General features: G+C 59.5%; 2 protein-coding genes across 2 annotated transcripts in view; one reads left to right on the top strand and one right to left on the bottom strand.

The window, feature by feature from the left end:
• Positions 1-2718: 2718 nt before the first annotated feature.
• Positions 2719-9211, bottom strand: P3H4 (prolyl 3-hydroxylase family member 4 (inactive)). Its single transcript, XM_081805010.1, has 8 exons — positions 8402-9211; positions 7887-8039; positions 7626-7797; positions 6860-6988; positions 5785-5930; positions 5051-5134; positions 3451-3595; positions 2719-3141 (listed from the first exon to the last, which is right to left on the bottom strand). The coding sequence occupies exons 1-8, from the start codon at positions 8882-8884 to the stop codon at positions 3119-3121; spliced, it is 1335 nt and encodes a 444-aa protein (XP_081661136.1). The 5' UTR covers positions 8885-9211; the 3' UTR covers positions 2719-3118.
• Positions 9212-9740: 529 nt separating this feature from the next.
• FKBP10 (FKBP prolyl isomerase 10) overlaps positions 9741-15589 on the top strand; it is an 8376-nt gene continuing 2527 nt past the window's right edge. The window contains exons 1-6 of the mRNA XM_081805012.1: positions 9741-10270; positions 13243-13388; positions 13827-14016; positions 14133-14278; positions 14654-14843; positions 15016-15206. Coding sequence (XP_081661138.1) covers positions 10026-10270; positions 13243-13388; positions 13827-14016; positions 14133-14278; positions 14654-14843; positions 15016-15206 — 1108 coding nt within the window. The 5' untranslated portion in view covers positions 9741-10025. The remainder of the gene's footprint in view (positions 10271-13242; positions 13389-13826; positions 14017-14132; positions 14279-14653; positions 14844-15015; positions 15207-15589) is intronic.

The following is a 15589-nucleotide window of genomic DNA, read 5'->3' as shown; positions in this document are numbered from 1 at the left end:
GGGGAGTGGGAGAGGGAGAAGCAGGCTTCCCGCCGAGCAGAGAGCCCGATGTGGGGCTCGATCCCCGGACCCTGGGAGCATGACCCGAGCCGAAGGCAGACGCTTAACGACCGAGCCACCCAGGCGCCCCGCCTCCCTCCCTTCTAGAACTCTTTGCCTCCCTCAGTAGGCTGCGGCAATGTGGGGGCTCTGTCCACACATCTAGCCCCAAAGCCAGCACCTTTCTCTCCTTTCTCTGAGCAGCATCGATCTGGGGGAGAAGAGTTTCAAACCCAGCTCAGTCACCACTCAATGTGAGGAACCTGGGACAAGTTGCTTCTCATTCCTCAGCCTCACCTGGAGCAGAAGGCAACTGAGGCCTATGTCACAAGAATGTTTAAGACCAAGTGCCCAGCGTGTGGTAGGTACTCGGTATACTGTAGTAGGTACTCAGTACACTGTAGTAGTGAAGCTTGCTTCAGGATGGGGTCTTTCTGGGTCCGGGCATCTCTGTGGCTTCTGAGCCTGGCCCCATTGTGTGAGGTTGCCATCCCCAGTCTTTAGGCCTTCCCTAACCTTCTACCCATTATCCTACAGATGCTATGACTGATGAGGTGCTGGGTGGGGTTGGGGGGCGGGGTACGGAGGGACCAGGTGAGACAGAAGTGGAGGAGGCAAGGGTGTCTGCAGTGGGTGGGGTTGGGAGAATGGGCTGGAGGGCCCACGCTGGGACTCGGTCTCACCGGTTTGGGGACCTGGCCTGGCACTGGGGAGACGCTGGTATCAGGGAGGGGGGAGGGTGGTGGTGGCTGCCTAGAAGAGGAGAGCTGAGTAAGGGACACGGGGCTGCAGGGCCTGGGCGAGGGCCTGCCCGTGGGGAGAGGGCCCAGGCCGGGGCTGGTGTTCCGCCCCCGGGGGATACCCCCCCTCACACACACACCCAGAGATGCCACTCTCAGCTGCACACTTAGACACACACCACACGCTTCTGAAATGGCATCCCCTCAGCTCTCCCCGTCCCTCCTCCCCAGCTCTATTTTTCTGTCTGATTTATCAGACTAACCATATAATTTATTATAACATTTATTGTCGGGGCACCTAGGTGGCTCAGTCAGTTAAGCATCTGCCTTCGGCTCAGGTCATGATCCCAGGGTTCTGGGATCGAGCCACATCGGGCTCCCTGCTCAGCGGGGAGTCTGCTTCTCCCTCTCCCTCTGCCCCTCCCCACTGCTCCTGTGCTCTCTCTAATAAATAAATAAAATCCTCTTAAAAAAAACAACATTTATTGTTTATTGGAGGTCTCTCTGCTGGGACGCAAGCTCCACGAAGGCAGGTGCTTGGCCTGCTTTGCCCACTATTGTATGCCCGCACCTACAGTGCGCTTAGCACATACTAGGTGCTCAATAAATACGTGCTGAATGAGCGAACCCCTCCAGAAACACATTCACGAAGGCCTGCGCAGTCATGGAGCCACGTGCAGAACCATGCTCGGCCACCCGTGCAACTGCCACAGACATTCTCCGACACACGCACACAGACCTTCTTGCTCCTGCACACACACCCTGTCAGACTCACACCCAGCTGTCCAGATTCCAAAGCTCCTACTCACAGCAGGCACGCTCGGGCACATCCCAGCTCCCCAGCCCCTCCCAGAAACGGGGCGGGGCGTCAGTGGAAGCTGACAACACAGCAGCTAGGAAGGGGTGGGGTGGGGTGGGGCCCTGGCACCTGCGAGACGCTACCGCTGCGGACCCACCTATGGGAGAGAGGGAATGAGGTCACCGGTGCCCTCAGCCTTGACCCAGCCCTGCTGCAGACTGACTCTGGCCTCCCTGTCCTCGTCCCCACCAGAGACCCAGGGGAGGGGTTTGGGGTGAGGCAGAGAGTCCTCCTGGGCACAGAGAGGGGGAGGGCCCAGGCCAGGTCACCTGGCACGTCTGTGGGGAGGGCAGGGGTGCGGGCGTCCCAGCATCCGCTCCACCCTCGGATAGGAAGAGAAGCCTCCTACACCACCCTGCCCCCTGGGAGGCCTGAAACCTGGGGAGTCGGGCAGAACTGTTACCTGCCTCGTCCTGGCCCAGGGTCCCTCTCCAGAGAGTCCCCCCCACTCCCCCCGTGGAACACGGGGGAGGACACGGGTGCATCACGGCACTGAACAGTAGCCACCTGGCATTACCCTCACCTCTGTACCTCCAGACTCTCTGCCCCCTAGAGCTGATGGAAGACTGGGCAGGAGGATCTGGCAGTCCCACTGCCACCACGAGGTCTCATGTTATCAAACTGTATGCCTAGGGCCCCTCTGGCTGCTGAGATGGAGCCCCAACCTCTGCCGAAGAATGGGAGAAGGGGCAGAGAGCAGGGCAGGGAATGCTTGCTCAGCCCCTCGAGAACCTGGCTCAGGAAATGCCTAGAAAGTAACAACCGGAAATATCCTTAGCCCCCTCCGCATGCTCACCACACTCCCCGAGGGAAGCAATGCTGAACCAGGAAAATATAGGACATCCCATCTTAGAAATCTGAAACCGCCTTCCAGCGGCTGCAGAAGGAACTGCGTGCTCACGCCCCCTGGCGGGCGGATCTGCAACTGCCCTCTGCTCTAAAAAAAACCCGCCCAGATCTCCTGAGGCCAAACTGTGCCCCCTTGCCCACCCCACATTTACACAGGAGGGGAGATGGACGCGGAGGGAGGGAACGACCCGCACCCTCAGCCCAGGGGAGACCAGACCCCAGGTACTGCAATTCATTCGACAGGAAACATTTATTGAGCACCCACTGCCAGTGAGCCAGGAACCACTGGACTCTCGAGTGCTCTTCATAACATCAGCGGCCCCTCTGCTGTCTCTGAAATCCAGGCTGAGACCCAGCTTGGAGGAGCAGGAACCTTCTCCTCCAGGAGACTGCCCAGCTGAGGAGAGCACCGGGGAGGAGGGGGCCGTCAGCAGCTGGAGCACCACCATCCTGTGGCCCAGAGACCCTGAGACCTGGGGAGCAGCGCTCACAGGTGGGATGGGATGGGGCCTGGTCAGCTATGTCCGTTGTACATTTTTAATAAATAGTTCTTGCTGCTGCACAGGCTGGTGAGGGCGGTACCACTGGGCTCAGGCTTCCCCAGCTCTTGAGGGGTGCAAGGGTGGCCCTCTCATGCTAGTTCAGGCTCCAGCTCTGGAAGGGAAAGGAGGGAGCTCCGGGTTAGCTCCGCACCCGCTCCCAACAAGCATCTGGGCGCTGTCCTGGGGGCATAGGGGCAGGCAGGAAGGAGGCTCCCTGGGGCAGGTCTCAGCGGGGTCCCAGCTCCAGAGAGGATGCCACCCCCTCACACACAAGGTGGGACAGGGTTGGCTAACAGGCTAGAAGCCCCCAGAGGAGAGGTCCCCACACCCCAACTGCCTCTGCCGTGCAGTACAAGGATCCTTCTGTGGCCAACCTCCACCCAGGGTGGCAGCCCCGCCCTCCAGCACTGGAGTCACTGACCGGCCTCTGCCTCGTCACCCTTGGCATCCGGCTCCTGCCACCAGTCAGCATAGATGCCCTCCTCGTAGTCCCCCTCCCCCTCGAACTCGGTGTCGGAGGGCGGGTCCTTGGGCTCCACGGGAGGCACTGTCTCTTCAAGCTCCATCTAGAGCAGCCCCAGGGTGGGGAGGGAAATGAGGTCACAGCACGTGCAAACCCAGACGGGCTCCCTTCCTGGATGAGCCCCCCCATCCCATCTCAGCCCCCAAAGCCCCTCCTTCCCCAGTCTCAAGATCCCACCAGGGACTGATCTGAGGGTTACTCCCACAAGGTCCCACTCCCAAACTGCCGCTCCCAGGGCCGATGCTCCCCCAGCAGAGAGTGAATGTCAGCTAAGCGTTCCCTCGCCAAGTATGAATTCCATAGCAAATGCTGCTAGTTCACGTAGTGTGTGCTCATGCAGTTTCCTGGCCAGGAACATGATTACCTCCCCCCGCACCACCCCGTGCCTGGGTAATGCCTGGACCGCTCTTTTTGACCTCACCGATGCCAGGCGTCAGCTCCAGGATGCGACCCTGGCCGATGAGCCCGGTTGGACCTAGAGCCCTCCTCTGCTGGCCCGGGCTGACCTCTCCTGAGCACGTGCCTTCCCCACTAGACTGTGAGCTGCTTGGAAAAAGGACTCTGCCTTTCATCAACTTGCCCCAGGCCCCCACAGTGTCTGGCAAACAGCAGGCCATGAATAACAGTAATCAAAACGGCACCATTCACTGAGCATCTGTACTAAGTGCTTTCCATACTCCATCTCATTTCATTGCCACCACAATGGTGTGACGTGGGCATCATCCTCCGAATTCGAGATGCAGGAACGGAAGTTCGAGAGCTACCTAAGACTTGCCTGGAGGCTGCCCACCCGGTAAGTGGCGAGGCCAAGTCAGGCTGTTGCCAAAGCCAGGGTGCAAATGGTGTACCCCCTGCCCCCATATGTGACAAGTAGGGGCATGGGTGAGTGAACGAAGGGGGTAATGAATAAATTAGCACTGAGCACAACACCTCACTGAAATTCAGACTCTCAAACCCTCATTCAGAATCAAGGTACCACACTGTAGTCCTTCTTTCCTGGCATCCTGCGTTCATTCATTCGCTGGTTCATTCAAACTCCGTTTCCCCACACCAGCTCTGTGGCAGGTGCTGTGGGAAAGCTGGGAATAACCTGGTCCCCCGTCCCAGAGCACAACCCTCTGGGAGACTGGACAGAGAAGGGGGCTGGGCGGGGGGGAGAGGGACCAGGGCTGCAAATCACTCCAGGTCCGGGGAGGCAGAGGGTCAGAACTGGCACTGCAAGCCCAGAAGACAGAGCCAGGGCATGCAGGGAGGGCTTCCTGGAGGAGCTGCCCCTTGAGCTGGGCTGGAGAGTTATTGGGCAAGACACGTAGAGAAGGGGAGCACAAGAACGCTGAGCGGGGAGAGAAGGGCGGGTATTGATGAGGGATAGTGAATCTCTCCTGCTTCACAGCAGTTGAGTGCCAGGAGGTGGGGCCGAGCTTTGGCACAGTGGACCCCCGGAAGAAGATCAGAGGTCTCCATCATGGCCCAGCCTAGAGAGCAGGGGGTCGCTTACCTCATCATCTGACTGCAGGTACATATGTGCAAACTCCAGCAGCTCCCGAAGCTCAGTGGTCTGGTTGTGGTAGAGCATGGCCTCCTGAGAGGAGGGGAGGAACGTGGGGTAAGCCAGACCCTGCTGCCAGGTGGGGGAGGAGCCACATTGTTAGGATCTGGGTCCTCCCACCCTTTTTCAGCTCAAAGAGCAGGGAACAGGTATCAGGTCACACGCTGGTGGAAAAAAATCACAGCTGCTTGGAGTGCCTGGGTTAAGGAGGATTCTGAGGGCTCTATTAGAAAGAGTTCCCTAATCCATTAGCAATGTCTGCCACACATAAGGAAATCGAGGGTGGCACCATGTGCCCCATGACTGCCAGTCTTGCCCTAGATTCCCAGGGGTTCCTTAGTTGGTCCAAGCTAGGGCGTCCCTGGGGAAGAAGGGAAAAGGCGAGCGGTGAGAGTGACCAGGGTGGGGCAGGGAGCAGGCGGGGATGGACAGGTATTTTGGGCCTCCCACAGCCCAGGCTCTGTGCTGTCCCAGGAGGTGGTACCACTCCCATTTTGCAGGTGAGACCACATATTCAGAAAGGGTCAGTAATGTTTCCAGGCCCATTCAGCCGGTGGGGCTGGCTTTGAACCCAGGACTCCAACCACAACCCACAGTCTTTCTTTTCCCTTCGCATCCTGCCTTCCAAAGAAGCCAGGATTTTTTTTTATTAAACCGAGAGTGCCTCCAAAGGCAGTGCCCACCTCCCGGGGCTGGAAGTCCTCCTCCTCCAGGCCCCAGCGAGCCCGATGGAAGCGGTAGTACACCAGGTTCTGCTGCATGACGCTGTCCCCGGGGTCGAAGAGCATGTAGCTGGCGGCACTGTGGGCGGCCTGGCGCATGTCGTTCACTGCGGGCAGGACAGGAGTGAGGACTAGTCCTGGCGCCTCCCCACCTTCAGGGGCAATGCCTTCCTGGGCCATCCCTATCTCCCAACTCAGTCCAGTGCTCCTGGCTCCCCAGCTGCCTCTCATAAGATCTTTTGGCCACCTCACCGCACCCAAATAATAATGCAAGCTAGAATGTACTGGGAACTTGCCATGTGCCAGGCCCATGTAATTCATTTAAGCCTCACCATTATTATCATCCCCATTTTATAGACAAGAGACCCAAGGCACCAAGAGGTTAGGTAGATTTCTCAAGCTGACGCAGCTGGAGAATAATGGCACTGGGGAATGAGAGCCCAGCAGCCTGGCCCTCAACCGCTCTGCCAACTGGACCCATGAAGGGTCTCCTGGCTCCTTGGTCCTCAGCTCCTCCACTCCGACTCCAGCCTCCATACGAATCTTGGCATCTTAGCATTGCAGGAACACTGGAGATCATCCATCCCAGCCCCAGCTGATGCTCAGGGTCTCCCACAGACAAGAAGAGCCATAAGTCCTGGTGCTACTTATCATTAGCCATGTGACTAATGGCCCCATTGCGCTGTATGAGCTTCAGTTTCTCATCTGAAAAATGGGTCCGGTCATGTCAGCTGCCGGGGTGGGGGGGCGGGCTGGTGAAAGCATCAAGTGAGATAAACAGACGTGGCAGGGGTGTGTAAACTGTGAAGCGCTGTGCAGTTGTTGGCTACCCAGTCATTTACCCAAGAGGTCCCTGAATTCTCCTAAGGCTGCTCTCTGTTCCTTCCCACCCTCTCACCTGCCCGCCAGCCCCAGCCTTCCCTCCCGTCACCCAGGGTCCTCACTTCCAAGGAACGGCTCGCCACGACTCTGACGCTCCCAGTACAGTGCTCTCCCTCCCCCCTGCCCCCCATCCCAAGCCCCCTAGGAGGCTCACACTTGTAGTAGGCAAACTGCAGGTAGTGATACATGGTAGCCACGAACTTCTCCACGAAATAGCCACCCACGTTGGGGGTCAAGTTGGCCTCACAGTCCACCTTGCACTGCAGGGACTCTGCAAAGAGATCTAGGGGGTGGGAGGCAGTGGTGAGGAGCTGGTGCCCAGCCAGCCTGTGCGGTCACAGGAGGTAATGCTGGTGAAGACTGCGCTCAGCATACTAAGGGCAGTGCTAAGGACGACCGGGCCGGGGCAGCCTCGACTCAACCCCCACCCCAAAACCCGAGGGAGCCGGGGCATTCTGAGGCAGATGAGGTTTGGAGGTGGGACTGAAGCCTAGATAGAGAAGCTCAGGACAGTCCTCTGTGCCCCCCCTGCTGAGGGACCCCACAGTTAGGGATCCCCAGACTAGGTGTGATTTCTGGCCACAAACTGCCTTCTGCACACACCACCTTGGCACCTTTGCCCTCTGCCTGGAAGGCCTGTGAACCCAATGTCCCCAGACCCTTTGGGGATGTCACCACCTCTCTGTACCCTTCTTGCCCACACCTTGGCCAGTCAGCACCGCGGCCTGTCTCTCTCAGAGGACTGAAGGCTCCCGGAGCGGGTTAACACCTTACTCCGGTCCACCACCCAAGAACTTCCTCCATGCTTCATCAAAGTGTACGGGAGGCATACTTGTGTTAAGGGGCCTTAGGCGTTCTGGGAAGCAGGGCCCTGTGGGTGAGAGGGACGTCCACATGGGTCTGCAGGGACCGGGGAATACCTGCTATGGCCGGGTAGAAGTCCTTGAAGTCCACCTGCTCGTGGGCCCCCTCGCAGCCGGCCAGACACCGGGCAAAGACGGCCAGGTACTCGGCCAGGGCGCGCTCCATGTCCTCCGTGCTGCTGCGGAAGTCCCCGCTGTTGTAGAGCTTCACAGCCCTGAGGAACACGGCCTGGAGGGGAGCAGGTAGGGGTCAGGGAGACGCCCCAACACCTCCCCTCCTCTACAAGCCTCAGGGCCTGCCCTACCCCTCCACCCCACCTCGTAGGGCTGCGCCTCCAAGTCTGTGAGCGGCTCGTCGGCGGCGTCTAGCAGCCCCCGGTAGTAGCTGAGATACTTGGCGGTTAGCTCGTGCTTCGGGTTCCTCTGGAGGAAGGTGTAGGCCGCGGCTGCCGCCTTCTCCAGCCGGTTAGCCTGTGCGGCGGGGACAGAGGGGTCGGAAGGGCCAGAGCCTGCAGCCCGGAGCGCACGCGCGGCCTGGGCTGTCCCGGGTTGTGCGAGCGACTCTGCTCCCGACCGGACAGAACCCGACGCCGGCTCCGAACCACGCGTCCCAGCCGGGCCCCGGGGGCGAGGCAGGGCAGGGGCGCCGGGGGTGAGAGGCACCCCGGCTGGGGGCGGGGGGGGGCATGGTTGGTGGGGGAGGCGAGGCGAGGGAGGCTCTGGGACTTGGGGCGAGGCGGGGTTGGGGGGGCGCGGCGGGACGAGGGGCGCGGTGAGGGGGACTCCGGGACGAGGGGCGCGGCGGGGCTGGGGGGGGCGCGGCGGGGGCCCACCTTGAACAGCGCGTAGTGCAGGTACTGGTAGGGCAGGCGGCTCTGGAAGTCGCGCAGCAGCTGCCGCGGCGGGTAGGGCACCTGGAAGGCGGGCAGCGTCCGCTTGCAGCGCCGCAGGCAGGCGGCGCGTTCCAGGACGTGGCCGAAGAGCTGCAGCTCGCGGGCCCACTCGTCGCCGCCGCGGCCGCCGTCGGGACCGAGCGCGGGCGCCGAGGGCGAGGCCGCGGGCGGCGCGGGGCCGCTGCAGTTGGCGTGGCAGAAGGCCTCGCTGTCCCGCAGCAGCCGGTGCAGCCGCAGCGCCGCCTCGAGGTAGCGCGCGCTCTCGCGCCAGCTCTCCCCCTCGTACTGCTCGAGCGCGTGCCCGTAGGCCGCGGCCAGGGGCATCAGGTCCTCGGGCGGGAAGCCCCGGAAGCTGTACTTTTCGTACTGCGCCGCGGCGCTGCCCAGCAGCAGCCACAGCAGCCCCCACGCCGCCCGCCCCATGGCCGCGCCGCGCGGGCCGGCTCTCCCGGGCGGAGCAGGCGTCAGGGCCGGCCGGGCGGCGGGAGCCGGGGCCGGGCGGGCGCGCCCGCTGGGTCTTAGCGCCGGGCACCCAGGCGGGGGGGAGCAGGAAAGCGGGGTCGCGGTCTGGGTCAGCTCCCCCGAGGGGCAGAGGGCCCAGTGGTGTCCTGAGTCCCCTACGTTGGCCGACCTCCTGCTCTTGGGGGTCTTCCGCTTGACGGATGGTAAGTGGGTGGAGGAACGCTTCCCGCAGGGATGGGAGCCCGCAAAGCCCCACCCCACACAAGGACAGTCCCCCACTTTAAGATCAAGAAACTGAGGGAGCGCCGCCTCCTCCACTCTGCCTAAACCCTGGCACCCGGTCTTCTTTCCATTACAGGGTCCCTTCTGCTTCTTCTCCGCCCCTAGCCCCGATGAAGTCACTCCTAGTGTCCCCTCCCCGCCCCCCCCACCCCACCCCGGTCCGCTACGGGGAGGCGCACACCTGGCTTCACCCCGCACACAGCACCCTCGCCGCCGCACACCCATCTCCACCCCCGCGCGGAGGAGGCTTGGCGGTCCGGCTTTTTCGAGCCGCCGCAGCTCGTCCCTGGAGAGGCCATCCCTGGGACAGTGGGGGGTGTGGGGCTGGGGGAATACCAAGATTCTGGAGCCCCACCAGCCACCTGGAGAGGCCTAGATTTGGGGGGTGCCAGCGAAAGAAGCAAGGGATGCTTCAGCCCGGCTTTAGGACCCGGGGGCTCCGGAAAAAAGACTCCGAACTTTTTTTTAAATGGGAGTCAGCTCCGACTTCTCGGCTTTCCCGAACCTCCCTCCCTGGCCGGGCCCCTGGACGCCGAGCCCCGGGGGAGCGGGAGGGGGGAAGCTGCAGTTCTTTGTGGTGCATTCCTGTGACTCCAACGCTCAGCCTCGCCCCCTCCTCCTATCCCACCCTCCGTCTCCCGCCCCCCGCCCCGCGCCAGCTCAGTCTCCCCTGCCCCCATTCCACGTGGACCCGCCAGGGCGGGGGTGGGGACGGAGGACAGGAAGGGGGGGAGCCTGCTCCGGGAGGAGGGGGGAAGAAGGTTGGCGGCGGCGACTCCCTCGCTCGTCCTCACTGCCGGCGGTCCCAGCTCCAGGCACCATGTTCCGCGCGGTGTCCCCGAGCCACACCTTCCTCGGGCTCCCCCTGCTGCAGTTGCTGCTGCTGCTGGTGCAGGCCGTGGGGAGGGGGCTGGGCCGTGCCAGTCCGGCCGGGGGCCCCCTGGAAGATGTAGTCATCGAGAGGTACCACATCCCCAGGATCTGTCCCCGGGAAGTGCAGATGGGGGATTTTGTGCGCTACCACTACAACGGCACTTTCGAGGATGGCAAGAAGTTTGACTCGAGGTAATGGGTTGGGTGCCCCCAGACTCGCCACTCCCCTTGGGGCCAGGCTCTCTTAATCCTGGGGATCCCTTGTAGCCCCTTAGGCTGTGTCTGTATCCCCTACTCCATGGTCTTCTAACCCCTAACACAGCACCTTGGGGATGGGGACTCCCAGACATCCATCTTCCCAAAGACATCCTTGCCCGGGATTTCAAACCCTCACCTCTCAAAGGACCCCAGTTTCTTTTACAGCAAGCTCCCCATTTTCCCCAAAGTGTTTGATGATCAAGGTGAACTGCTCTGCTTACTTACGGGTGCTTTACTTAAAGTCCTGGCAGGGAGGAGGTTCTGGTCCCCAGTGTTGGGGGGAAGGGCATGGCCCCTGCTGCATGTGAATCCTCCAGGGGTCTCAGTCTGGGACCCCCACCCTTTCTACCCAGCCTGAATCCCTTCTGGTTCCAGCCCCAAGGTCTAGTGCCTTTGTAACCAGAGAACAGGCAGTAGAACCTTTTTGGAGGCAGTGGGGATTAGGAGAAGCTAGCATAGTAAAGCCGAGGGAGCATTGTAGTAAGACAGCAGGATGGATCCAGGAGTGTAGGGCATAGCTCTGTGTAGGGATCCTATCTGTCTACGTGTCATATGGCCGGGCATTGACCCCCTGGGCTCCTCGGAGGGTTCTCTTACCTCTCTCTCCGGGTCTCCCTGCACCCCCACCTTCCTCCATCTTAGCTCTACCAGGCCAGGGCTGTCGCCCATCTTGCCAGCCTTGGGGTTTGAGAGATGGGTTTCTGGTCTGATCAGGCCTTTGGTCTGCTCTGGCAAGTCACTTTTGTTGGTGGAGGCAGGGCAGGGCTGCATAGCAACCCTGGTTCAACCTCAGGTCCCAGTCACATACCATATCCCAAGAAGTCAGTCCCTCTTAGACCCCTTCCCAAAACACACAACTCAGCCCACGGGAAATTAGTGGCCTTGGCTTTGGAAGGCAGGCAGTATGTTGGGTAAGAACATGAACTCCAGAGTCCAAGACACTGGGTTCCAATCCAGCCTGTCACCATGGACAAGGAATTTTGCCACTTTAAGCTTCATGTTCCTAATCTGAAAAATGGAGGTTAAAAACAATCTGGAAAATTAAGTCCTCCCTTCCTAAGGCTGATAACAGGGCTCAAGTAAGATGATGAATGAAAGCGAACTTCGCGCAGTGCCTGCCAATCCGAAAGCCAGTTGAGGGCCTATTAGCCTTGACTGTGGGGAGGACTGGGTGCTCTGTGTTTTTTTTGTTTTTTTTTTTTAAGATTTTATTTATTTGTTTGACAGAGAGAGAGAGAGAGACAGCAAGAGAGGGAACACAAGCAGGGGGAGAGGGAGAGGGAGAAGAAGGCTTCCCGCCAAGCAGGGAGCCCGATGAGGGGCTCGATCCCAGGACCCCAGGATCATGACCTGAGCTGAAGGCAGATGCTTAACGACTGAGCCACCCAGCTGCCCCTGGGTGCTCTGTTTTTAACTGGTAGAAATTTTGTGCAGGCTTGGGCCCTCACAACAGCACTGTAAAGGAAGCAGCTCAGTGGGCAGAATGAGGTATGGCCTGTGGCCAGGAGTACAGCCCAAGTCAGGGAGGGGTGGGGAGCAGGGGATGACTTCCTTGGTGGGACTCTGGGAGCCTAGCTGGCCCCAGTTCATGCAGTGCTGAGCTTGGAAAACTTTCCTAACCCATGGTTCTTAACCCCTTTGATCAAAATAAAAATCTCGGGGCACCTGGCTGGCTCAGTTGGAAGAGCATACAACTCTTGATCTTGGGGTCATGAGTTCGAACCCCACATTGGAGGTGGAGATTACTCAAAAAAAAATAAATAAACTTAAAAAAAAATGAAGTGATTTAAAAATTTTTTTAAAATAAAAATCTCCAGGGTCGCCTGGGTGGTGCAGTCGGTTAAGTGCCTGCCTTCAGCTCAGGTCATGATCCCAGGGTCCTGGGATCGAGCTCAGTGAGGATCCTGCTTCTTCTCCCTCTGCCTGCCACTCAGCTTGCTTGTGCTCTCTCTCTCTCTGTCAAATAAATAAGTGGAATCTTAAAAATAAATAAGTAAAAAAATAAAATAAAAATCTCCCATCCTCCCTTAACTTCTGAAAACTGAAAACTGTAAGTAAAAGCAAATAAAAGTCAAGAGGTACAAACTTCCAATTATAAAATAAATCAATCACGGGAAAGCATGGGGAGCACAGATGACAGTATTGAATTAACTTTGTGTGGTGACAGATGCTGACTAGATTTATTATTCCGATCTTCTCGTAATGTATGTGAATGTCGAATCACGAGGTTGTACACCTGAAACTAATATCATCTTGTACGTCAATTATACTTCAATTAAAAAAAATAAAAGTAAAAAAACAAATAAAGGCCACGGCAATTTTAAAACAGGGCTTTCCAAAATTGGAAACCAATCCCTATTCTCAGGGAGCCCTGCTGCCCCCTCCTTTCCTGGGAAATTGATGGTGTGGTGGCCCAAACACAGAGGTCAGTTGACCACGTGTTAGCCGTGTGACCTTGGGCAAGTCAGCTAGTCTCTTGTCCCAATCGTTGTCATGAGCAAAATGAAAACGCTAATGCCCACTTCACAGAACGCAATAAGGTGGCGCATGTACAAGGCCGAGGATTTCATCTGGCCGATCGTACAAGCTCAGTGGTCCTCGGCCCCTTGGTGCCATACTTCGCCCTCCGCAGCTGCTCGCAGATCTTAGTAGCACACAGCCCTGGGCAGACCCCCGCCCCCCTGCACTCCCCCACCCCGGTCCCAGGCAAATAAAAGCCCCTGGCCTCCCTCGGGGGCTTCCCTGTGTAACAGCCCCTCCTCTTGAGTGGGGAGGGAGGCTTGAAGAGGAGACAGGAGCATGTAGATGCACACCTGTGTAGCGGGAGGGGGACTGAGTGTGTGCGTGCCCCTGTGTATGTGGCCCCCAGAGGCCGCCGTGGCCCATCTGTTTCCTCCCTCCCGCAGCTATGACCGAAGCACCTTAGTGGCCATCGTGGTGGGCGTGGGGCGCCTCATCACTGGCATGGACCGGGGCCTCATGGGCATGTGTGTCAACGAGCGGCGACGCCTCATCGTGCCCCCCCACCTGGGCTATGGCAGCATCGGTGTGGGTGAGAAGGGGTGGGGCCCAGGCGTGGGGATGGAGGAGACCAGGAAGCAGAATCAAGGGCCCCAGGTCCAAAAACCTGAAGCTCAGAGTGGGAGAGTGACTTGCCCAAGGTCACACTGCACATGCAGCGTGAGTCGGGGCAGGTCTGGGACTAGAGTTTCAGTCTCCTGCCCCTGGGGTGGGAGGAAAGGAAATGACAGGGCCCTGGGTAGAATCAAAGCTTGACTGGGGAGAAGAGGACCTAGGGGCGGTGGAGCGGGTGGCCGAGCGGGACGTTCAAATGTCCATTCAACCCGCCACGCTGGGACTGTAGCAAACACGGCACCAGCTTTGATACCAGGTAAGGCTAGAGGGAGTCCCGGGGCCCCGGGGACTGTGGCGCGCTGAGGGGTCCTGGAGGCTGCACCAGACATGAGATGGGGCTGCCGGACTCTCACAGCGGGGCTCATTCCCCCGGATGCCACCCTCTACTTCGATGTGGTCCTGCTGGATGTGTGGAACAAGGCAGACACCGTGCAGGTGAGCACCTTGCTGCACCCAGCCCACTGCCCCCGCACGGTCCAGGACAGTGACTTTGTCCGCTACCACTACAACGGCACACTGCTGGATGGCACCGCCTTTGACACCAGGTAAGGGCTGGAGGGAGTCCTGGGGCCCTGGGGACCGTGGTATGATGGGGAGGGTGTCCGGGGCCCTTCCTGCCTCTCTCATCTCCGCAACATCACCTCTGCCTCATTCTCTGCAGCTACAGTAGGGGTGGCACTTATGACACCTACGTCGGCTCGGGCTGGCTGATCAAGGGCATGGATCAGGGGCTGCTGGGCATGTGTCCTGGAGAGAGGAGGAAGATCATCATCCCGCCATTCCTGGCCTATGGCGAGAAAGGCTATGGTGAGGGCAGACAGGGACTCGGAGATTCCCCAGAAGAGGGCTGCCACATACAGTTGTTCAGGTTGTGTACTGCACAAGGGCACTCAGCCAAGGAGGCAAATCAGAGATGAACTCTATCTTGGTGATGATCTCACCAAGAAAGGGTGCTTTATTCTGATTCACACACGCATTCAGTATGGGCTGGTGATGGCCTTGGGGAAGATCCAGCTCACACCTCACAGGGGGAGCAAGAAACAGGGCTGCTGAGGGTAGGGAAGGGTCTCTGGAGAGCAGAATTAGCACCTTTTTGCAGGGTGCTCACATGGGCCTTCCTGAGTGGAGGAGGAGCCCTGCTTTGCTCTCCACTTGTATGGTTCAAGCCTATCCCTTCCCCAGGGACTGTGATCCCCCCGCAGGCCTCCCTGGTCTTCCACGTGCTGCTGATTGACGTCCACAACCCCAAGGACACCGTCCAGCTGGAGACGCTGGAGCTACCTCCTGGCTGCGTCCGGAGAGCTGTGGCTGGAGACTTCATGCGTTACCACTACAACGGCTCGCTGATGGACGGCACCCTCTTTGATTCCAGGTCCGGGGGACTCCTGAGGAGGGAAGGTGGGGGCTGGGAGGAAGGTGGAAGAGGCTGAGGCAGGATCTGGGGTGGCCCCCCGGCAGCAACCGGGGGCAGTTGGCTCTGAGCTGCCGGGAAGGGCCAGGGACCCCTTTGACCCCTTGCTGGCCCTCCCTGCCTTGTCTTACAGCTACTCCCGCAACCACACCTACAACACCTATGTGGGGCAGGGTTACATCATCCCCGGGATGGACCAGGGGCTGCAGGGCGCCTGCATGGGGGAGCGCCGGAGGATCACCATCCCCCCGCACCTGGCCTACGGGGAGAACGGGACTGGTAGGCGTGTCCCCTTGCTCCCACTCACCTCCTCAGCTCCTCTGCACACTGTTCACTGACCTCCCCACCACAGGGCCATCCCAGCACCTGCTCTGCCCCTCTCATCACAAAAACCATCACCCACCCACCTCCTGCCACACAGACTCTGTCCTTGCCTCCAGGGGCAGCCCCCCCCAACTTCTCCCTTCCATACTGGAGAAGGGCAACCGACTCCTGAGTTTGGGGAAGGGGGGTGGTCATGGAAGAACAGAAACAGCGTAGCCCTAGGAAGCAAAGAGACCTGGACTTGAGCCCCAGCTTTGCTGGAAGCCTCAGTGTCCTCACCTGTAAAATGGGACTAATCCCATTGACCAGCAGGGTAAGTTGCTGGGAGGTTGCAAGATGATGTGTATAAAGGGCTTTCTAACTGGCCTGGCCCTTCCCTCCCC

The sequence above is a fragment of the Leptonychotes weddellii genome, chromosome 15 (assembly GCF_054177405.1).
Source record: "Leptonychotes weddellii isolate Sample4059 chromosome 15, ASM5417740v2, whole genome shotgun sequence".
NCBI lineage: Eukaryota > Metazoa > Chordata > Mammalia > Carnivora > Phocidae > Leptonychotes > Leptonychotes weddellii.
Note: the sequence above shows the minus strand (reverse complement) of the source record. Positions and strands in the feature narration are given on the sequence as shown.